This window comes from Symsagittifera roscoffensis, chromosome 9, assembly GCF_963678635.1.
Source record: "Symsagittifera roscoffensis chromosome 9, txSymRosc1.1, whole genome shotgun sequence".
Taxonomy (NCBI): Eukaryota; Metazoa; Xenacoelomorpha; order Acoela; family Convolutidae; genus Symsagittifera; species Symsagittifera roscoffensis.
The window spans coordinates 36604430-36629640 of record NC_087070.1 but is presented as its reverse complement, the minus strand read 5'-3'; the positions used below and the strand labels follow the sequence as shown (position 1 = coordinate 36629640).

The following is a 25211-nucleotide window of genomic DNA, read 5'->3' as shown; positions in this document are numbered from 1 at the left end:
AACTGCTGAGCATGTTTTTATCTCGTTGAGAAAAACTAGAGCTATAAAAAATGAAAAAAAAATATCATATTATAGCTGTGTCAAGTGTTTATCCAAAACGCAATGTGACTAACATAGATTAAAATTAAAAATAAACGATCTCATTTTGCGATAGAAAAAAAAACGTGTTTAATGATATAAAAAATGTCCCACATAATTTTTAAGCAACACCGTCCCACTTAACACTTCAGCTGATGTTGCCAAAAATAGATTTAGCTAAAAGATGAAAAGTTAAGTCGTTTTGAAAATGAAATCGCGTTTTTTTATCACGTTGAGAAAAATGTGAGCAACAACAAATTTAAAAAAATCAATTCTAGTAGTATTTAACTTGCTTGTTGAACTTACATCGAAAAGGCGATACAGACTCAAGCAAGACTAAGTTAGAACTTTATATTGAAAATTTTGCTTCGCGAATGAAAAAAAAATGTGTTCCCCGATTTAATAAAAATGTCCAGATATATTTCAAGCACCACCGTCCCACTTAAAATTTTCATTGATTTCTCAAAAAACGCACTTTGAGAACAATAATTTACATTTTTCTTTAAAACATGATAACTTGAGTCATTTTAGATAATAAAATCATCTGCAATTCAAAAAATTTGCGCACTAACCTTTTAAATTGATGTCAAGTCAGCTGCCATTTATAAATACTGGTTTCCAAATGAACTCCGGATTAAATTAAAATATCTGCCGAATAAAAATAAAAATGGTTTAACGTCATCTCTGTTGAAACGCGGCTAAGAAACTAATTAGCTTAAAATAAAAAGACCACAGAAAAAAATGCAAAAAATTGAGTACTATTGTCTACTTCAAAGCAGTTATAAGCCCATAGGTAAAAGAATTTTGATTGAACAACAATGTTATTTGCTCTACAAAAAGACGACTTTATTTTTTAACCTAATGTTTCTTTTGTTCTCTTTCCTAGTATGAAAAAAGCACGTTTGAACTAAATTCACTCTAACAGTCAAAATTACAACAGAGATCAATAATGGAAAAATGCATTAAAGTAGTTTCCTTGGAGCAGAAGAAGCGCCGCCTCCAAATAATATGTCGCTATGCTTCACCGAGCAAGGAAAAACCAATCAATGGAAAAGAAATTGTTACAAAATAAACACGAACAGCGGGCTTCTAAAATTAGCGGAAAAGACTAAAAACTTAAAGCCAACAAACTTAACGGCTAGTTATCCAATATCTCCAGAAGAAAATCCCCTGCAAATTGGAGTCAACTGCATTTAACGAGTGAAATGTAGAATTAACAAGTTCGCATACAGAAATAAAAACTTGAAATGATATCACTTTTCCATGTTGGTTAGATGTATAACCAGGTTTAAAAGCTGCGTCTCGCTATTGTGAAGTGCGTTTTAAGAAAAAATCTTCTCTAAATTCCCTGATCGTGATTGCTTTATGGCGACTTATTTAATTAAAAATAACGTGTGACTTATGATTGGGGAGTATTGGACAGAAAAGAATAAGATTCCTATGCAGTTGCACACAACTTTCAGACATCAAATTCATTTTATTACTTTTTTATAATTATCATTTTTACAGCTTGAACCAAATTAAATTTTCAGACAACTCTCCTTCCTTCTCTTTGGAGGCGGTCAGATGAAAAAAAATCACCTTAATACAAAACTTTCCAGAAATAGTTTATTGACATTTTAATCCGAGGGTGTAGACAACGGTACAATTTACCCTATTCTACCATATGTACCAACCTACTCTATCACACTTTACTACACAACTCGGGTTCATCCTTAATAATACGAGGTGTTAAGGACATGTATCGAAATATTAATTCACTCTGAGTTTTACCACGTAGACTCAAAAAAAATCTCGGTTATTCTCAGATAGAAAAAACCTTTTAAATTTTGATCGAAACTTTAGCCTTTAATTGAATTAGCGGAATGTTATCGGTAATTAAAATAGAAATAGCCACAAAAATTGAATCTTGGTATAAATTTATTAGTTACAAATCATCACACAATGAGCGAAATTGCATGAAGATTACGGTAGCAAAAATGCGAAACGTTTTTTATGGAGGTACAAGCATTAGCCGGTTGCTGTGCAAGTAGCACAGAATGTTCTGACAATACTTGAAAAAACTACGTAAAAAACTTGAACAAATGTTTCTTTTCAAATTGCGTCGCTTTTGTTTTTGGTAAGACAAGAATCCTATCGAAAGCCTAAAAATTCGATAGCAAAGAAAAAATTGTGACAACAGCTTTTCAAATGCGAAAATATAAATTAATTTAAAAAAATGGTTTCAGAAATATTTTCTAAAATTTTTTCAAATTATCTGCAGAACTTTTTTTATTCGTTATTAAACTTTTATTCCCAAGAAGGCGCAAAAAAGAAATTCTCTGTTAATAATTTAAATTGAATAAAATTAATAATCAATTAGTTTTTAAAGTTCAAAACTAAATGTTATCAGCCTGCTCACTCGCTTTATTTGCTTGAAATTAGACTAAATTATTTTAAAAATTCAAACCGGTTTTTCTTGAAACTGGGAAAATCTTTTAATTTCGTTCGAAACACGATTGAAAGGGGTTTAATATGATATATTACTCAACCTATTCCTATGCTTCTTTATGGTACATGATTTTCCGTGGAAAACAAAAAAAAACTAAAACACACGAGTAGTTCCTCCTCACTTTCAGTGGTCGAACAACAAGCAGCAAAGAATGGCAAAAAAAAGCTTGTAGTGTTTACATTGGCACTCCCACAAAAGCAAGAAGACTGCAATCGCAAGTAGCCTCAGATAGAAAAACCCAGTCAGTTGCATGAACGTTAACAAGAAAAAAAAAACATGTTTTTCAGCTGATGACTCTTATAAAAAAGACTACATCATATAAAACCAAGATAAAAACAAAAAAAATCGTGAAGGACAACTTTTTCACCTTTACACTAAAAACAGACCACGTGGCATAAAAAGGTACCATTACTAGAATCAACAGCATATATCAACTACTAGAACAAAATCAAACTGTCACAACCAAAGCATTTCCCTGCAAAAAATTGAAAAAAGTTATCGGCTTGAGGAAAACAGCAAACAAAGCAAAGCTGTAATTTTTTTCCGACCAATTTTTGAAGAAAAAGCCGGAATCGACGTTGCCGGGTTGTTTTCTTTTTTACAAGTCGAGATTTTGAACAAGACATGATTCTTTTTCAAGCATCTGAAAAGTTTTGATTATCTGCGCTCAAACTTAACAACAATTTTTATCTGTGATCATTTTTTGCCAGGCTATGAATTTAAAAGATACTAATTTGGCTAATTTGGGATAATTAAAGCGCGATACACTTCATCCTATTTACTCGTGAGCGGCTATTCAGTCCTGTTCAGAAATCATTCCAAATTGAATAGGCATAAAAAATTTCTAATTAAAATGTTAATGTATGCTAAATAAAACATAACCAACTGATGGTCGCATACAGTAGTGAACGCAAGGATACAGAAAAAAAAGACTTGTTTTTTGAAAAAAAAAACTTCAACTTTCCAATTTCAAAGGGCATAGCCAAACATAAAATTAACTCAATTTGAATAAACTGGATATATTTTCTCGTAATCTTTACACTTTTGCTGTTCTATTGTGGAGTTTGCCTTTCTTTCAAAATGGAAATGAACCGAACTTGAGAAAAAATCAAATCGCGAAAAATTAAATTTGAGCGTGAACAAATTTTAAAACTTTTTCCTAAAAAAAACAGCAAGACCTATATAAGAGTCCTCACTACGTTCATTACTCTAAAAATGAACTGCTTTAAAAAGAGATCATCGACTCTTGCTTAGTTCACATGCGCTGGTTCGCATTTAAAGCTAGTTCTAAGAAAATCATGAAAATTTTCTTACCGGTGAGCTAGTTATTCTCATTTCAGAGTCCAGATATAGAAACAGATCACAATCGCGGAAACGTAAGTGACAGATTTTCCGGTACAAAAGACGTTTTTAAAAGGGCAATAAAAATAAAGAATATAGATTAACCTGCTTAATGACTTGAATTTTGAAATAAAACACTGCAGTAGCTTTTGTTTAACGTTGTCCACTAGTCAGGCAAGTGTATCGAATCATACGACGATATGAAGCTATAAAAATAAATTTAAGTAGCACGATACTAAAGGTCACAGCCTACTTATTCGACTCAGTTAGGTATAGTAGCGAAACTATCTGACGAAAATAAACCAGCGCGAGTAACAAAATTATAAGTTGAGCACAAAAATTCGTTTTGTAACATAAAAATGTTTTTGTGATATGCGAATTGCAAAAAAATACGTTAAATGAACAACGACCAAATATATATTTTATTTGGGTTTCAGTTACATACGCCTAACTAGGCAGGTAATAAGAATTTTTGATACAACTGAGATTTAGTTTCCCCAAAAACAATAAAACTAAAGCAAATTATTTGAAATACCAAAATGAATGAACACAGGACAAAACAAAGACCTCCAATTGTAAGAGAAAAATTGAATTACAGTAGATAAAGAAACAAGAACCGCCAAGATAAAGCTAAATCGCAATAAAAGAAAATTGTTTGGATAAAAAGAGAAAATGTTTTTCTATTTCTCCTTTATTTTTTCTTCCTTTGTTAGACACACCGCAGTTGGTAGTAGTCGAGGCACAATGTACAAAAAAGGCTCACATTTGTGCCAACAGAATGATATCTCAGTTCGTGGAGACACGTGTCGCAATGCTAATGGGGGAATTAAGTTTATTTAGTCAGCAACTAATTTCACTTAACAACTCAAGACTCATAACGTTTCGATCACTGCATGATGATGACGTTGGCATTTAGATTTCTAAAAAAGATAATTTCCGGAAAATTCTATAAAAAAGATTGACAAAACAGTACATTGACAACAAAGCAAATTTCTACTTAACATCTTTTTCTGCGAGTAAGAAAATAAAGCAAGAAAGAGAGAGAGAGAGAGAGAGAGAGAGAGAAAGCGAAGCCTAGTAACACCATTAATGGCTTCAGTAAACGTTAAATATTGCTGCAATTTGAAAAAAAAATCCAAAATTAAAATTTGGCTCGAAAAGTATTTTTTAACGGATTTTTGTTATATTTTTTGCAGTTTTTGAGCCGGAAAAGTAATTAAGTGGTAAATGAAACCTTACTGCGTTAAACCTTACTTTGCATGGAAAAAGTAGAAAAAATATGAAAAACTGAAACACACCTGAAGATCACGGTTCTCGGACAAACCCGACGACAAAGTTTTACTGGTCGGAACAAAAACTAACAAAATTTTAGAAATTCAAGAAACTCTAATGTACTTCCTTTTCGCGAAAACTAGATGAACATAAAAATTTTTGGTTTAGCTGATAATTCTCAATATATGGATCGAATTTGAATCGAACTTTGAACCTGAACGCCGAACTCTATTTTTAGGGCAATTTCAATTTTTTGAGATTGCGATTTATCCTTTAGTTGGATTGCGGAATTGACAGGGTAGCTGCTACTAAAGTAAACCTAAATATAGCGTCGGCAGGACAGTATGTGAATAAAAAAAACCAAAACCACGAACTGCTTAAGAAAGCGAGAACCCACTATGTTCATTGTGCATTAAAATTCAATATATCGTAAATCAATGTGCTAAATAACATTTAACACAATTGTAAAGAAGTCTTCCAGCTTCGAAAATCCAGCTGCAATATTTTGTCAGCTCTTCGCTAAGTGTAAGTCTGAACAGCAAAGTTTTCAGAACAATGTTTCTCGACACAGAGATTTTTTCAAGATTTTTTTAAAACCCAAACTACGACCAGATGGTCTACAATGGAAACTTCGATTATATCCCCAATTTCGTATTCATTCGGTTGTTAGGCCAGATTTTACTTTCAGGATTTGGGATTTTTTTTCTGTAAGTATTAATGAACTTCAGGTGACCAAAGAAACTGACCACTTTTTTGAAAACATTTATGGGTGTTACAGAAACCATATGTGACCTAAGCTCTTTGAATTACAAGATTAATTTATCATTTACAGTACTCTTAGTTTTTTTTTTTGTAAAACGATAATTTTGTGCGCCATTGAAGTTTTTTTACTGGAGAGGATGATTTGCCTTCCTTTCAACAAATAAAATTGAACTGAACTTGAAAAAATCGAAAGTCAACAGCAAGAGAATCAAATTTGTGGGTGAACAACTTAAAGACTTTTCTTGAAAAAAACCATATGACTTATATAAGTATCTTCACTTTGTTCATTGACACTTAAGCAAAACATTAAAACACAATTTTTTCCCTCATAATTATATAAGATAAATAGTAGGGAAAAAGTCAATGAAGGTAAGGAAACAGAAAAAAATGACTTATTTTTGGAAAATTTCATTTTACGATTTTCAAAAAAAACATGAAAATTCTGAAAATTTCATTTAAGGATTGAACCTTGTTAAAAAATTAAATTGGGAAAACTGGATCTATTAGGTAAAATTTTGATTCCAGTGGGAAACCTGAAAAATAAAATCCACTTTCGAAACTAAAATTCGTTCTCGTTTATTTTTTTTGCGCCATTTTCACGTTCGTATTTGGAGAGCAAAAGTTACATTACTTTTAGCTGATGAATTTGAATTTAAATCAAGAAGATTATGTTTTTGCTCTTTCACACATGTTCTTTCACGATAAGGCATGAATGAAAAATGAAAAATTAGAACGCATGAATGAAAAAAGAAATCATTTGCATAGTTTTGCGCTTTTTTCCGGGCTGTTTCACAATTTTCCGGTATCTTTCCCTCAGAAAGAGCAAAAACCTACTCTTCAACAGTTAGAACATAGTTGAAGATGGCCTCGGGCAAAAAAGCCGCACTCGGGCACTTCGTGCCCTCAGGCCGGGCTCTTTTTCCCTCGGGCATCTTTCAACTATATTTCCATATATTTTCCGGTATCTTTCCCTCAGAAAGAGCAAAAACCTACTCTTCAACAGTTAGAACATAGTTTAAGATGGCCTCGGGCATCTTTCAACTATGTTCTAACTGCTACAAAGAGCATATTTAACTAAGAGCATTCATAAATGCATTATACATTAATATGTATAAATGCATATCCGTCGTTATTAGAGCATTTTAAGACGTTCCTGAAAAACAAAAACGAACCAAAAATCACCAAGGCCTATCAAAGAGTCTTCGATATCTGCGTGCAGTTATCCTTAGCAAGTTTTTTTTCTGACACTACAGAACAATGAGCTTTTTTGGAGCGAGTAAAAAAGCGAAACCACCAAACGAGAATTCATAAAACGACTTAGTTTTTTCTGCGTTTACTATAACTTTGAATTTTTCATAGTATTAGCCCTTGCGAATTGTATAGTTTTACCTGGAGTGACTCCTTCAACAGTATTAGTCCATATAAGGAGAGTAGATATAATCAAAAAGAAAACACTCCAGTCATTAAGATAGGGGTAAAAAGTGTGAGCGAAGGAATAATCTCAATACGTCAAACAAATAGTCGCCATCGGGTACTGCATTAAATTACATTTTTTGAAGTTTGTATTTCTGCCAATAACACTCGACTACAATCCCCTTTAATCCATTTACAAGTCAATAAAGCATTGTCCGATGAATGTGCAACGGGACTCTTGATGACTTATGTAGGGCGGTATTTCTTCCAACGCTACTCTATTCAAATGCCAATAGGAAAGAAAGCCCTTTCCATCCATCCAAACTTTTTATTCCAATTGACAGCTTTAGTCTCAAATAGATAAGGGCTTAACAAAATACTAAGCGATCCATTCAATTTAAATTCAAATTTCCCTCATAAATTTACCACAATCTAGCGTACTTTTGGTATGAATTCTAAACCCGAGTAGTTTAAAGACTGCTTAATCTTTAAGACCACTCGTTCTTCTTTTGAAGCGCTTTAATCAAAAATTTTTCCTTATTTAGGCATCCTCGACAAGAATTTCAAAACATACGAAGAAAAGAAGCCGCTATCAAAAAAAAACTGCTCTTTGTGATTCCAATTTAAAGTTCAAGTGTCGATTTTTCATCAACAGAGCACGCCTTTATTGATCTTTACCAAAAATGGCGTATTTTTTACCTTTAAATTTATGCAATTTGGATGGTAATCTGGATAATAATGCAAGAAAAATACATATGATTGTAAGATATGAAGCAACAGAGGTTAGAAATTGAAATGCAATTCAATCGATGACCTAGCCATTTCAGGAAGCCAAAGTTTGCTGAAAATCAGCTGGAGGGAAGGGCGTTAGTATTAAAAAGTTACTCGATACGACTTTTCAATTTTGCTCAAATAAAAAAGAGCTAAAGGGGAGATTATGGCAAATAAGACCCCCAATTTTTGAAACCAAATACCTTCAGCAAAGCATTTGGGCAATCAAGCGTGGAAAGCAGTGAGATAGCCAGCGACAACCAGGATTGAACTGGGCTAGAAAGCCCGTATTAAGCAGTTTGTCGTTTATCAACTTCAGACTATAGTTTCCACAAAAATAGGGTAAAATGAACTGCGCCTAAATCGCCTGACCGGTGCTCGTACCACATAGCCAAGCACTGACATCCAGGAAAGTCGATTAAAATCAAAATTATTTCTAGAACGTAAATCGCACGATGACATAATTGGTTAGTATAATTTATTCATAACGCATTAGACACTAAAAGCCCAACAATCCCCAGCAGATCTTTAGATTAAAAGCCACAAGGCAAAAAAAATGTTTCAAAAAAATTACCTTTGAATTTGAATCGTCTCTCTGTTTAAGGATTATTGGATTTGAGTAAAAACTTCAAGTGCTGAATGGAAGTCAAAATCAAGCTCTACTATTTCAACGGGTCAATTGACTAGCGACATATCTTTTTACTTAGAAAGAAGAAAAACTGTTCTAAATCAATTGTAAGAACATTAATTTTCGAGCTTTCAAATTTTCAAACGACCGCTGAATTATGGCTGCTAATAATGATAAATTTGGTTTCAAGCAAGTAAAAAACCACAGGAATTAAAAATATAAACGTAACTTAAATGACTGAAAAGAGGTAAAAATACGGCTTGAATTCATAAAATCAGGAGCCGAAAAAATGTTTAATCTGGTAATAGGCGCTTATATATTATTAGTTATCTGCAAGGCAAGATTTTAGATTTACTAATAAAACGAGGTAAATCTAATTCATTCCTTTACACAAAGCCAGACAGTGTAGATCTATTGAGGGAGAAACAATGGATGCTAGATAAATCCCCCATGGAACATTTCACATGGACAATAAGTACACTAACTTCAGTGGCGACCAAATTCTGAAGGTACCTCTACGCAAGTTACTAGTCAATTTTATTGACAGATTTTTTCCGCAGCGCGACTTCACGCGACGTAATCTACTGCGCTTTTTTCACGGGCTTTGTAAAATCATAAAAAGAGATATCGTGTTTCATAAAAGAGACATGTTTTGTCTCGAATTTATTTCAAGATGCCATAAATTAAAATCAACAAATTTCTCGTGAAATTTACAGTTTTTAATTTACCAAAAATTGAACAGGCAGTCAAATCACTAGTGCGGAAAAAGCACACCGATGAATAAATTACAAGTTATCGTAGGAAGAAAATGTCAAACAGAGAATGGAGAATGCCATCAGAAAGGCTGCTTCATGCCAGCAAATTTTGCTAGTATTTTATCGTATGTATTTAATCGGGGTACTCCGGCAAAAAATCAACGAGAATTGAAAAAGAAACTACATTTTAGGTAAAACTAAAAATATAATTTTTCCAGTGTTGATAAACGCTAGCCGAGTTCTTACAGAATAGCTTCTCTTGCTACAAACGAAGTAAACTTGAAACCAAACACAAACGTATATAAACTTTTGCAAAATCCGCCAATTCTCAAAAAGGTGAACCTAATCAAGTGATCTTTCGAACTCTTCCACAATACTATAATGACCCTATATAGACACAAAGGCTTGTAAGTTTTGACTAAATTTAGATTTTTTTTTTACAATTTCCTTCCCTGTAAAACTCTAATATTGAGATAAACGTGCTTTTAGAAATGATTTAGGGTTGGACGACTAAAAACAGGTACCACTAATAACCACCAAATGAAGACCATATGCGTAATGAAGTGGTCGAGTTCTTGGGAGGAGTGGTGGATTTTCACGCCCCAGTCTGCAACTGGCCACACAAGTGAAAAATTATTTTCGTAAAACTTTCAAATTTCTAAGCAAAACATAACCAACAGACAGTTAAAATTTAAAAAAATCAAGAACAACGCAATGAAACAGGAAAAAACGACCCCTTTTTTCCGAAAAACTTCAATGTTCGAATTTCAAATTTAAAAATATATGGCCTTATAGCTCTTTGAGTTTCTAGAACAACTGATTTTTGACCATTACACAAAAAGATTTCGTAACCATTACACTTTTGCGGTTCGATAGAGGAGTTTGCTTTTCTTTAAACAATGTAAATGCATTGAACTTTGAAAAAACCACGAAGTCAAACCGCGACTTTTAGCGCAAATAAAGTTACGACTTTCCTGAAAAAAAAACAGCCTTCATATGAAAACTAACTACGTTCAAATTTAAATTCACAAACTTCTTTCTCTCTTGAAACTGTTGCATAAAACTTAGCCACTACGAGAAAGTTGATTAACTATGTAATTTTTTATTCCGGTGGGAAATTCAAAATTGAAGTCCACTTCATCGACAAGAAAACATCGACAGTCAAATTGCGACAAATCAAGTTTCAGGGCGAATAATTTGCAGGAAATTTTCCTATAAAAATGGGTAAATAAACCATAACACCTAAATGAGGATTTTCCCTTGTTTCTTTACAATTCAGAAATAGCCAACAGACAATTTAAAAAATGTCAAGAACGAAAGGAAACCAAACAGAGATATACTTTTTTTACCTTCAAAGAAACAATTAGGTGGCCTTAAAGCTCTTTAAATTTACGGACAATTTATGATTGACAATTTTTTAAACATAATTAACCAAAATTGGGAAAAAAAAATCAAACGACAATTTTTTAACCCACTAGAAAATCTAGAAAAATAGCCAACAGACAGTTGGAAAAGACTGAATGAAAGCATATAAACAGAAAAATGAACAGAATTGTTTTTTTTTTAAATGTCATCTTACGAATTTCAAAGAAAGAAACAGATGCTCTTAAAGCTCTTTAAATTTAAAAACAATTTATGATTGATAATTTTTTAAACAAAATTAACACAAACTGGGAAAACTGAATTAAACGAGAAACTTTGAACCCACAGAGAGTTGGAAAAGAGTCAATGAAAGCAAGTAAACAAAAACAAACAGATTTTTTTTGTTATTAAATGTTATCTTTTGAATTTCAAAGAAAAAAATAGATGCTCTTAAAGCTCTTTGAATTTCTAGAACACATTTTAATAGACAATTTTCTGATGAAATTATTCCAACTTGAGTAAGCTGGATCAATAGGTAACAATTTTAATTCGCTAGGAAATCTGCTTATTAGATTCTATTTTCGAGATAACATATCAATCACGTTTTTCGTGACCTTAAAACTTTCGCTTTTCGGTAGTGGAGCTTGCCTTTTTTAAACAAAGGAAATGAACTGAGCTTAAAAAGAAAAGAGTTAATCCGCGAAAAAGTAAACTTTAGCATGAATAAATTTAAGACTTTTTCCTGAAAAAAAAACTTACGTTCATCGACTCGTAAACATAATCGTGAACTGAGATTCTTTTTAGATTTGAACTGAGGCCAATTTCTCAGAGTCTAAAAAAAGTGACATTTTAAACATTCATTTCAGTAAGTTTGCATCAAATCATAGCACAGAAGCAAAACAGCACTCAAGAAAGCACAACCAAAACAATGAACCCAAAAAATACTGCAAATTAATTTCAAAGCTTTTTCAAGGAGAACTACATAGCCTAACAATTTTTTAATACAGAGGCGAAGTTGCACTTCGCATACACAAGCAAAAATATGACCGATAATGCTACTGGGAAAACTGAATGAGTAAAACTTTGAGTCTACAAAATTTCTTAAGTGACGAACGCCAATTATGAGTCTACATAAATGCTAAGTGACGCTAGCCGTTTATGACGCATTAACAGTACCAGTCAATTTGAAAAAAAAAAATAACCATCTAACATGCTTCAATTAATAGAGTAGACGCATTTTAACTAGCATACGAAAAAGTTCGTTTAAAACATCCGACCCTGCCCATGTTCGAACCCTCTTATTTTATTGCGGGTCTCCTTCCCTACCTCTACGCTCCAGATCCATGATATCTCAAAGCTAAAGAGCTATTTGCAATATAATAGTCTGTGTTAATATCCTTAGCATTGGCTGTACTTAGAAGCTGGCTATTGATCAAATTGAACACTTTCAAAATGAACACATTTTGTCGCAACAATATTTGCGACTCAGGTTGGAAAAAAGAGAGTTCATACTATCACACAAGCTTCGCTTTTGTAAATATCCAATTAAATTAATAATTAACACTTTTTAGATCAATCTAACCCCCATTCAGCTCGGAAACCTTAGTATTAAAACCGAAACTCAGACTCATTCGATTTTTTTCTCCATTTCCTTTTCAATAGTGTACTGAAAAGTGTAATTTGCCTTCTTTTCTGCAAACGAATAGGAAGCTCGAATCACCACTTAAAGCTCAGAAAAAATCATATCACGAACAGCCAAATTTCCCTGAAAAAAAAAAACTTTTTCGTGAATTTTTCCGATTTTGCCAGAAACTCGATACATTATATCTTTTTTCGAAGCTTCAATTAGTAAGCAACTTTTCATCCGTTTCCTCTTTCACACTCAGAGAAGACATTTTCAGCTCTCCGTGCAAATATATTTTCGCAAGTTAAAGAAGATCTCAATAAAATTCAGTAATATATACTTTTCATAAAAGGAACTATTCGACCTTAAAAATGTTCACCCGATAGATAACTATTACTCGATCAAAGTTGCCGTGTCCGTGCACATTCAGATAACAGTTGGAAAAGCTGTAAAACTTCAGAGCCCAATAAGCACGGAAAGTTGTCAATGAACCCAAGAAGGCTGAAAAAAAATGTTCGATTTGAACAGTTTTCTACTTTCGAGTTTTGAAAAATTGATCATGAGAAGGCTCTTCGTATTTCAAGAATCTTCTATTCCATAATAGAAAACTAGGTCAAAAGTTAATTTATTTCATTCCGCTGGAAAATCTAAACGTTTTTGGCGTCATTCGAACTGGATAACGTAATTGCCTTCATTTTAGCAAATGAATTTGAACTAACTTCAGGAAAACAGAAGTCAGATCGAAAAAAAATCAAATTTGAGCGTGAACAAACTTAATGACCTCGGCCTTAGCAATTGTCTTTATTCATTATTACCTATAGATGAATCATTCTGTTTTGTTCTGTAAGAGTTCTTGGTTCAGAATTAAGATATCGGCTTTTCCTGTTGAAACAAGATTAAAAAAATATTGATGGTTTTTTCACTGTACTCAACTATACCATAGCTTTCAACCGCCAATGCTAATCACTAAAAACATTCCGACCATTTTTACCAAAGCACTGAGAGAACATTTTTTCGAATTGCTCGAACCTAATTTTTGCGTGATCACAAAACAACTAACTTAATTCAAAGTTTCTGATCTACTTCGTTATCGTTCCCTTCTGAAACTTTCTTCAACTATTATTTATATGAAAAATCAATTATAATAACAACAAGTCACCTTCATGAAAACATTTATAAAAAATGAAGCTGCCATTCATAATTTAAACTCCTGCCAATAATAATTTAAACTAAAACGTGCTGATTTAAATTATCCGGACAAAACGAACAAAACTTGAATTTTTAAACGCGTTTTTCTCAATTTGGGATAAGATTAGACAAAAAGCGAAGAGAACAAAAGTTGCTTAGAATTTCACCAAACTAATATCGTGCAATTTTTTCTCCGAAACTTTACCGCAAAAATGGGTCATTTTGGCTTTTTCAATTAATCAAAGTTTACGCTGAAACTACTTTGCTGATTGATGAGAAATTTATATCACAAGAAGCCTCTAAACACAGCCCAACAAAGTTTTAGAAAGATTAAATCTCCAAAAACTTGTAAAAGAGAAAATATTTTTGCTTGATAGTCAAGAAATGTAATTTTTACTATATAAAACCCAAAATCTTTGCTTAAAAACAAATTTTAAACAATTTACTCAAATTTTTGGAGATTTAATTTCTCTAGAAGTTTGTTGGGTAAGAGGCTTTTTGTGATATATTCTTCATCAATTAACAAAGAAGTTTCAGCGTAATTTTTGATTAATTGAAAAAAGCAAAATGACCCATTTTTGGGGTAGAACTTTTGTTGAGAATTTCGAGAAACAATTGCACTATAATAATTCTGATAAAATTCTAAGCAACATTTGTTCTAATCCATTTTTATCTAATCTTAACCCAATTTGAGAAAAACGTGTTTGAAAATTCAAGTTTTGTTCATTTTGACCGGATAATTTTAAAGAAAACATGAGTCGAAAAAAAAATTAGATGTCGAAAAAAACTAAGTGAACCAAATTTTCGTTTATGTCGATACAAACAACTCGGACATCAACTAAAGCTGGGGGTACGTGTTTGATATTGAATGAATTTGCTATACTGATGCAGTACGAAAAGTGTGATTTCATAAGTTGAAATATTCCGAAAACCTAAGTTGTTTCTCTACTGAAATAAGTGAGAAAAATTTTGAAATAATCAATTTTCCCGAGGAGATAACATTTATCTTATGAAAAATTGAGGAGTCGTCGCTTCTGCAGGATCAATCAACGCAACCGGTTCAAATGAACTTTTCATCTCAGATTTGATTGTGTAAATTTTAAGCAAAGTCAAAAAGTTTAGCGATAGAACACAACCTGAGAATTGGCCTGGTAGTTTTCGCGTAAAGTCATTAAGTTTCCAAAAAACAGTCAAAGACTCAAAACTTTGACCTGTTTGAAGTCCATACGTTTTTTCTTAAACAAGCTGGGCAGGGCTAATTATAAATGTCGACTTTCAACAACCTGTTATTTCGATTTAAACTATGATATCAGATTTGGCATGATAGTTAACGAGAAATAAACCAAAAGACAGTCAGATAATCAAAATATTGACATTTGGGTCATAGTTTTTTGTGTGGAAAAATTATGCGTAGCCGCTTCTGCAGAAGGGACTCACGCAAACTGCACTTCCCATTGAACCCGAAATCTTAGATTTGGGATGGCGTTTTCGAGAAAATTCAAAAAACTTTCAAACAAACTGTCAAAAAATCAAAGTTTTTACTTTTCCGAAGGCCAAAACATTTGGTGTCAAAAAATTGGGAATAGTCGCATAAACAAATGAACTTTCAAAACTCGTTCTGAGAATTGAACCCAAAATCTCAGATATGGCAGGAGATTTTTATAGAATATTCAAAAAGTTTAAAAAAACGTTCACAGCCAAAAAAATTGACTTTTCCGAGGGCATTAACTTGTTGTGTAACAATTTTTTGTGTGTCCGCTAATCAGAAGAGCTTCCCGCAACTTATCATTTCCATTGAACCCACAATACCAGATTTGAGAGGTTCATTTTCGTGAAAACTCGGAAAGATTCACAAAACGGTCAAAAATTGGCCTAATCCGAGGGTCATAACTTTATCTGTGAAAAAAATTTTGACGCAGCCACTTTTGCAGGGAAACTTTTCAAAACAATTCTAATAATTGAAACCAAAAACTCATATTTGAGAGCGGTAATTTTCCTGAAAACGAAAAAAAAATCAAAACATGGGTCAAATAACCCCCAACACTTTTTCGAAAGCCGTAGACAGAGGGGTCAACTAAAAAAAGACTCTAGGGGAGTATGTGGGCACATAGAAGAGTGAGCGGTTTTTCAATTGATATCTTTTAATTGAAAACCAATAGAAATTTCCGATAAAAACTAAACTTGTTGCAAAATGTGAAAAATTTTTCCAAAGTGAAATTTCAACAAACCGATAGGTAAACATACAACCAACTTGAAAAGAGGGAAGTGTTAAAATTGTGTTTCCTTTCAAAAGGCTCAAATTTAGGTCACCAAGCCGATGAAAAACAGGCCGAAATAATTTGGGCCAAGAAAATTTTTTAGCGAAACAAAAACATAGCAGTCAAGATAAGTAAAATAATAAATTGTAGCGTAAATCAAACAATAGAAGCAACATTAAAGAAAATGCGGGCAGCAAAAAAAAAACCATTCTAAGATGAAAACACTAAGCCGATTTCATATAAGCAGACAAATAATTGGCCGAAAACTTAATTTGAAACAGAATATTTCCGTTGTGAAAAAAAAACAGGTCTTGGTCAGATTCAAACCCAGACCCAGGTTCAAAAAAGCCTAGAACACGATTGCAAAACCCTAGCTTGTCGCAAAAATAAAAATTCTAAACCATTCAAACCGACCAAACCAATAACAAAAAATCTAAATAAAATCTTGTCTGGTAAACTTACAAGTTCAAGGAACAAAGCACAATGATTTCTAACAATTGTGATAATTTGAAAATTGTTTTTATCACAAAAAAACGCACTGTACGCGCAACTATACAGAGAAGCGAAGCTAAAATTCGCAAACACAAGCAAAAGAAGCCAAGAATTAGCTTTAAAGAGGATGAAAAAAGAAAGAAAAAAGGCAAAAAAATAAAAAGTAATGATGAGTTTTGGAAAAAAAATGACCACTACGTGATTCGAATCTCAACCACGGAGGACACAAAAGCATTTCATTCACCTTCCATGCAGACCTGTTCCACTGGAGCTTACAGAAACCAAACGGTGGAATCCCTCATACGCGAAGGACCGAATGCGCGAAAATAAAAACCAGCCAATCAGATTTCAGTAATCTAAAATTTGGAAAGAAAGTAAACATTTCCAGGGACTGAATATTGATATTCACCGAATATAAAAACGGCAGAAACATTCTAAATTTTCAAAATGTCACTAACCGCCGCCGAATTGGAACAAATTTTATATTTCATGGGTTTCGTTATGAAAGAAGCAAAATATTGCTTCATTTAATTAATTTTAATTGAATGGCAATTGCTTCTTTTTAAAAATTGACTTTCGGCTAATTTTGTTTTCGGTCCTTCTCACTCACGAATTTTTTTCGCCCATTCGGTCCTTCGCGTATGAGAATAGCCGCAAACCAAACACTAGTCACTAATAAATTGGAGAATAAATTCATCAAAATGCCAATACAAAGCAACGAAAGAAAAACCAAATGAGCACTTTATTTTCCACTAAGCGTGGAGAAAAGTAGCGTTTGTAATGTAACACTACACTCGCTAGCTCGCAGGGGTACACCAAACAAACTTTAGAACTGATTCAAGGATTCTGTCAGACAAGCTGGTGATCTGCAAGGGGATCGGGAGAAGTTCTTCAGTAGGTCCAAAGGGGGAAATTGTTAAGTACGACCGAAATTCTTTCCCACTTCATGGTCGGAACAATAATTTAGTTTTTTAACATAACAGTTAATAACTTTGTTTATCAAAACCTAATCAAGTTTAAGAACCTAAGGCTTTATGTTTCTATCTACTCAATCAACATGAAGGAAAAACCCAGTCACATTTTGAAAACCCACTTAAACGAACGTAACGTTTAATAAGATATCTGATTACGCGTAAAAAAACCGCATTCACTGTTCTTTCTACCCCCATGGGGGGAAAATACAATGAGTCGTCTCATGGGTTTTTCTACACCCAAGAGAAGCAAATATATTCGTGTTATTAATAATGAATACCCGAATATGGCGTGAAAACAACTGATGATGACAGCGATGGATGATGACAATAAAAAAGAGTACAGATTTTGAAGTACTTAATCTCTTCAGCTCACAAATAAATTTTGTCTACGGAATTAACAGACAACAATTGACCAAAATTAATTTTTTTTTCAATGAATCGAAACTCAAAAGGAATTGTTTTAGGATGCGGTTATTATATTTAAGCTAAAGAGACACGAACCCGAAATGGTTCGATTTACTTTAGGATGCTTGCAATCACAAGAAATACAACATTTGTCAAGATTGATTTCATTTTAAGTCGGTTGTAAAAGTGATTGGGAACTAAGTGATCAACCCCAAGAATTAATTGCAATTGGAGAGCAAAATCTTTACTTTACCTCCTCAAAGTGATTTAGATGTCCAGAGGCTGCGTGGGTGGTTTTGGGTTCGCTACTTTCAAGACCAAGCTAGATAAAATTTAGAAGCAAAAATATGATACGTGTATCGGGGTTCTAAATGTAGATTTCAACTAACTATCGGCCGAGAAAAGGGAATAAAAATGGTAAATGTTAAGAATTAGAGTCCGACCAAGGGAAGGGTAGTTTTTAAATTTATTCTGTTTCCGATCAAGCAGCAGTTCCAGCAATTAGGAAGTATTTGTTCACTCGCACTTGCACGGGAAAATGTTTGAAACTACACTCAGGAATTTTAATTACGGAGGGTAGATTTGGGGTGCATCGGGCAAATGTGAATGGATGGATTTTAAAAAGGAAAAACAGTTTTGGAAAATAGTGAGATTTAATTGTGCATGCCATCTCAACCAAAGCAATTCGAATTAGGCTACTGATGCCAGTGATTGATGATGCATTTATGAAGACGTTAAGTAAAACTGTCACTTAAATGTGCCCAAAAACGGCCCAAGTCGGGTAGAAACAATACGGGCTAATCTTAGTTGAGCTCAAGTCGAAATTCAAACGCTGCCATTCCATTCCATTTGCGGCAACTAGATGGGCGGCTTACGTCCACACAATTCTGGGCTGACCTGACAAAAAGGATTGTAACGGGCACATAGGGATTGCGGCAAGAATGAAGAATATTCACCTCACAATTGAAGCGTATGAACTAATTTAGGGGGAAAGCACCGAACAAAAAGCAGGTAAAAAGCTGAAATACAAAGCCGCGATATGATGCCTTGAGCATTGCTAATCACAATTAACTCGCCTTGTTAGCGCAGCCCGTCAGAAACATAATCAGCTCTTGACTTGGGTCGGGTTAGATTAGCACACACCATTTCACAGAAGAAGAAATCATCAAAGAAGACCAGCAACGGAGAGAGTTCATTAATATTTAAAAGTACTTTTTGTACTTCGCTTAATAGTACAAGCGGTACATAAATCAATGAAATCAAATTACTTAACAGCAACGCAACCTGGCAACTGCTAAACAATCATGAAAAATACCTTTCTGTCAAATTAACTTTAAGATCCCTTTTATCGCACAATATTTCATGCGATCTTATATGATAATAACAGCAAATTTATCCAACTTTCAACAGTACTCTGCTAATATAAAAACGAATTTTAAACAAGAACAAAAATTATTTTACACCCAAACTAGAAAACTTACAGAGATATGAGTAAACAGTAGATCCTTATTTTCCTAACTTTTAATCCCACTTAATAAAAAAAACTAGCGCTTAACGCACCTCCTGTGCTTCGAATTCTTTAGACAGCTCATGAAAAACCGCATATATTGGAAACAAAATCTGCAAACTTTTAGTGTACTCTAACTGCACCCAATTACAGGGTTGGTAATTTCAAACTTTTTAATTTTTTTAATTCCCATTTTGAAAAACCATAAAAGCGCCATCTTGAAAACTTAAGGTGCCTCTGGAGAAATTTGGAGCCCAGATTTGCAACCACTGAAAGCCTCTGATAGCACCCTACTATACGGTTGGGAATTTCAAATTTCGTGAATTTTTTTAAACTTAAGATTCCCGACAAAAATTGAATAAATCATAAAGTAACGTCTTATCTCGGAAACTAAAAAGATTTGAGCATTCATATTGGAGGCAAGATTTGAGGAGCCTGGGTATACGCTGACAATAAGGTTGTGTCTTCACCAAGTTGGTATTTTCAAATTTTGCGAATTTCTTTGTAGATAATTTCTTGTAGAAATTTTGAAAAAAAAATTACAAAAACGTCACATCTCGGAAACTAAAAGCATTTGAGCAGTCGCATGTGGCAAGATTTATAACTCCTGAGAGTGCCCTGAGAGCACTCAGCTACACAGTTAGGAATTTCAAATTATGAAAATATATATATTTAAATTTTCTCAATTTTTTTTGAAGAAAAATCACAAAAAACGTCATATCTCGAAAACTACAAGGATTTGAACAGACATACTTGGAGGCAAGATTTGCCACACCTTAAAGTAGCCTGACAGCATCCAACCACGGGGTTGGGAACTTCAAGTTTTCAAAATTATTTTGTAATTTGAGTTTTCAGAAAATTTTTGAAAAAATCACCAAAATCGTCTCATCTCGTTAACTAAAAAAAATTGGGCCATTCAAGATTGGAGGCCAAATTTGCAACCCCTTGGTGAATCCGGACAGCATCCCAATATTGGGCTGCTTATTTTAAACTCGGTGAAATAACGACTAAAACAAAACTGGAAAATCGAAGAACAAAATCTTAACCATTACAATATACGATATTGCTTAAACGTGCAAAAATAATACGTTGAAAAAGCTTAAACTTGGCGAGATAGTGAAGCCCGCATTTAAATATATAATAGATAATAGATTGCACTAGCAGTTCAGCAAAATTTTGGAAAAAATCCTGCAAATATTTGAAAAGCAATGGCAATCAATGGCTAGAAGATATCAAAAAATGGATCTCTTTTACTATATCCCCCCTCGGGTACCTAGCACAGAATACCACCCTATGAAAAAATAAATCAACGGTTAAGCATATGAGAATAATAAAACTTGTAACGAATCTCCCCTTGTGCAAAAGTGGGGATATAATTAAAGAGATCCAAAAGTATTAATCAAAATTTTTATGTAATCAAGCTTATTAATGTATATTAGGCTCACTAAATTCAAGCCATTGAGACTCAGATTCTTCGCGAAGCTTAGAATATCTCTCACCAGAGAAGTGAATGCTCAATGTTAAATCTATCTTAGAGACATGGCTTTTCTGAGACTTTTCCGGTATGGCCGCATCACAAAATAACATCAAGCTATGTTTCTTAATCGAAAATTTTATGTCAATCCCTTTAAAAACCACCTAAGCAAAAGTATAAATTACCTCGAAAAAACCGAAAATAACGACACTTTTTGAACAATTTCAAAATTGCGAGTTTCAAAGATAAGAAACATATCACCTTACAGCTCTTTCATATTCAAAAAACTTTTATGATAGATACCATTTTCTATAAAACAATTTCCCTATTCGTAAAAACTATAGCAATAGGTACTTTTTTATTCCGTTGGAAAATTCCGAAAAAAAATTCTTATTCATAAAAAAAATACTGGCGTTTTTTGCGCCATTTTACTTTTGTTAATAGTATCTTCGATTTTTCCATTTACACATTGTGAAAAAACTTCAAATTATAGCCAATGGACAGTTGAAAAAGAGGCATGAACGCAAGGAAACAGAAAACAAAAATAACTTTTGAAGTTCAAATTTTAAAAAAATATATGGTCTTGAAGTTCTTTGAAATTCTAACACAATTTATGATTGACAATTTATGATTATATAAAACTGGTCCAATTTGAGAAAACTAGATCAAAAGGTAGAAATTTTATTCCGCTGGGAAATCTGAAAATTAAAATTCTCTTTCAAAACTAGAAGTCGATCGATCATGTTTTTCTTGACCTTCTTTACACTTTCGCTATTCGATTGTGGAGTTAACCTTCTTTTCAACAAAAGAAATGAACTGAACTTATAAAAGAAATCAAAAGTCAAACCGAAAAATGAAGCATAGCCAACGAATTGGAATTGATAGTGAAAATGACTCAAAAGTCAAACCGCAAAAAATATGTAGAAAAATAAACTCTTCGAATTTCAAAAACATTCTATGATAAGGTTAAAAATTTTGTGCTAGACAAACTAGGAGATATGCCATGCAGTGCTTTGCACCATTTGTGATACCAAAATGATGAAATTAGGAAAAGGCAAAACCAAAAAATAATGTGAAAAAGAATTGATTCAATATTACTTGAAAATTTTTTAAAAATATTGAAAATCAAAAAATCATTAATGGAAAAGCTATGGAATGTAATCAGATAAAATCGGTGAATAAAATTGAAAAGTTCGGAAAGCAAGCCAACATTTCCAGCCGGAACTTAAAGCCAAAAAAATGAAATTGAAAAAAAGAGCCATAAAATGAAATTGAAAGAAAAAAAACTTCGAAAATTTTATTTTAAGCATCGTCTATAAGCCCAGAAAAACGGCCGTACAATGCTTCATACAGGATTTACAAGCAAAATTCAGCAATTTTTTTTTTTACCAATTAAAAGACGACAATTTTTGAAGAAGAAACTTAGAACTCAGACCAGTTGCTATACATGACGTTTGAGGAAAAAATGTTCAGGTCAATGATCCAGTATTATACAAAAAGCTAAACAGATGCCAAAACCCCCGCCAAAAACAGATACAAATACAATGAAGGCAAAAACCATTGATTGATTTTTCCAAAAAAAAATTCGAGCTTCAGAGCTACATTGCACACATCAGAAACGTTACATTGAAATGTCTATTCGATGGTACACTCTTTGAGGTACTTTAATTTACGGAGCAGAATAAACCCTAGTTGATTTTTTTAGGCGGAGAAACTTCAAGATTAACATAATCTTGCAATATTAATATTGGCGATCGACAGGTAGCATTGATTATTTCACTTTTCAGGAAAACCTGTGATCAGGCCGGTATGGATTGGATCAATAGCTATAAGCCATCTCAAAAATATCAAATAATCACTCAAAATTTAATGAACTTGTTGATTTATAATGCGACACACTGTTTGCTCTATAGTACATGTATGAGACATCACCGTCTTAGGCTATTGTACTTTTTGGCGGATATTGATTTTACCACAAATCAGCTGAAATTCGTGAGATAAGACACTCAGTCAAGGAGGGGCGGAATTATTAATTCTTCTGGTCATATGATTTATTTAATCTTACTTTATGCCACAAATCATGCGCAGGTATTCTAAAGGTTTTTCATTTGACTACTAATTCCAAAAAGACTATTTATGATGCAAGTTTTATTTGATAGCATTTGAATTGAAGTCTGCGTCTATCAAATGGATACTGGTCGTTCGAGACCACTCATTCGCTGCGCGCGTTATCTGTTGCAACATTTCCCAGCCAATCAAAGTCGGGAAAATTACTGATGAAACCTGTACGAAACTTGTCTTATAAACATTTTGAAATCTTATCGATGTTTTCAGTTCGTCATTTATTAGCAGGCGGCTATAAAAAAAAAGAGTTCCTAACCAATTTCACAGACTTCTGGAATGCTCAAAGTGTTTTATAATGGCATTTTTATTAACATAACCAACAGACAGTTGGAAAAGGAGCCATGAACGCAAAGAAACAGAAAAAAAATACAGTTATTTACTGTCTAAAAAAAATACTGTCTAACACTTATTCACTTATTTGAAAAACCTCAACTTTCGAAATTCAAAGTAAAAATAGATGTCTCCGAAGCTCTTCGCTCTTCAAGAACAATTTACGACGGAAAATTTTTTGACAAAGGCTAAGCTCCGCTTCGTAAAAACTTGAGAACACGCCAAAAAGCAGCTCTATAAGGTGCAATAATAAAAAATAAGAAATAAGAAAAACTAAGCTACCTCTACGATTCAAACCTGCGACCTAGAGATTAGGCGTCTAACACACTAACGACTCAGCCACGGAAGCTTAGTAGGCACCAAACACTAGCCACAAAAAAGCAGAGAACAGATGCCATGCAATTTCCAATGCTACAGTGATATTCAAATAAAAGAACACTTTTAATTAAAACTTTCATTTGCGCCTAAGATTATAAAAAAGGGGAATAAATGTTTGTAATAATACACTCAGCTGATCGCAAGTGTAATAACAGTAACGCAATTTGAGAAAACTGGATCAACAGATAAATTTTTTATTCAGCAGAGAAATCTGAAAATTAAATTCCACTTTCGAAATTAGCAGTCGATCACGTTTGTTGTTCCGCTGTCCGATAGTGGAGATTACCTGTCTTTCAACAAGGAAATAAAGTGAACTTAAAAAAATCAAAAATCAAACCGCGAAAAATCTAATTTTAGCGTGAGCATGAATTGAAAACTTTTTCCTGAAAGAGAAACGAGCAAAATTTGGCAAGACCTAAGAAAATGTTTTCAATACATTCACTGACAGTTAGAAATGCTGACTCCATTTTTTTGACAACCAGAAAACAATTCAAAACTGATCATTACAGCTCGCTTAACCGCTCAAAGGGCTTTAATACGGTGTTACAGCTCGACTAACGACTAAAAACACTTTTTTTTGTTTATGTGACATTTATTTATGAAGTCTGAAATTGTGGCAAAAAAATTGCCTGATTACAGAATTTTCTACAGCTCCAAAGTTCAGATCAGAAACCGAACGAGAACAATTTTTGAGAGTTCTTAAATCACATGGAGTAAATTAATGATTTCACTGCGTCTCTTCAAAATTTACTCATTTAAATATATACGATAAGTTCGAAATTTTGTATAGTTTGGTTATGATACAACAAAACTATAGCATGGCAAAATGATCGAACTGGCAGCAATTGAGCAGAAGCCTTCAGTCGAAACATTTTCAAATAACAGAAATACTAAGATCTACCAAAACTTTCATGGTCGTCTCGAATCATTTTGAATTAAATGCATGCCAAAAAACAATTGATTGTTAAATGACTATCGAAGAAAACATACAAAGTAGTAACAAAGCGGACAAATGTTGAGCAAACATCGGTTCAGTAAAAAAAAAACGTTTAAAAAACTCAACTCTCAAACAAAAAGTATTCCCATCAAAATAATTAGATTAAAAAATTTTTTGCTCATAGAACGACGCACTAAAGGCCACTAAAATGATAAAATATTGACAAAAAACAAAGTCGAACAACTGAACGCAATATGCAAACAAGGATAGCCGGCTACTGTGAAAAAAGCAAAGAAAGTTCCGACCATAGTCTTAAAAAATACAAAGGTTTATCGAATGATATCGTTTTTTTTACTGTGTAGTGTAATAAAAATGTGAACGAAAAACTACAACTTAGGCATATTCGACAGTCATAGTAAAATAGGCAAATTTGACAACAGTGTTGTCAAAAATTGACTAGAAAACAAAAAATCGTGAAAAAAATTGAAAACTTCTTCCACATTTTTTCAAAACTTTTAAGCTTTTGATTCCCTAAGTATCACTGAAAAACATCCAAATAAATACTATGTTTTCGTGGCTTAAAATAGGCATAAATAAGCTATATTAAGACTGCTCGCTCGCCTTTATTCGCTGGAAATTAGACTAAA

The 25211-nt window shown here is 33.1% G+C and overlaps 1 protein-coding gene across 9 annotated transcripts in view; it reads right to left on the bottom strand.

The window, feature by feature from the left end:
* The window catches only part of LOC134854588 (RNA-binding motif, single-stranded-interacting protein 2-like), a 36534-nt gene that overhangs the window by 9244 nt on the left and 2079 nt on the right, over window positions 1-25211 (bottom strand). The window contains exons 1-2 of one of the 9 annotated variants that reach the window (XM_063870905.1): window positions 3884-4767; window positions 651-726 (exon numbers count right to left, since the gene is read on the bottom strand). The exons of 2 other annotated variants lie outside the window; for them this stretch is intronic. Coding sequence is in view for 1 of the 7 variants with exons in the window: in XM_063870899.1 (XP_063726969.1) it covers window positions 3884-3904 (21 nt within the window). In the remaining 6 variants the exon portion in view is untranslated. Of the gene's footprint in view, window positions 1-650; window positions 1267-3883; window positions 4771-7333; window positions 7834-8702; window positions 9185-17687; window positions 17776-18067; window positions 18750-25211 lie in introns of those variants that run through there. 6 more of the 9 variants (XM_063870902.1, XM_063870908.1, XM_063870904.1 and 3 more) reach the window with 6 other exon arrangements.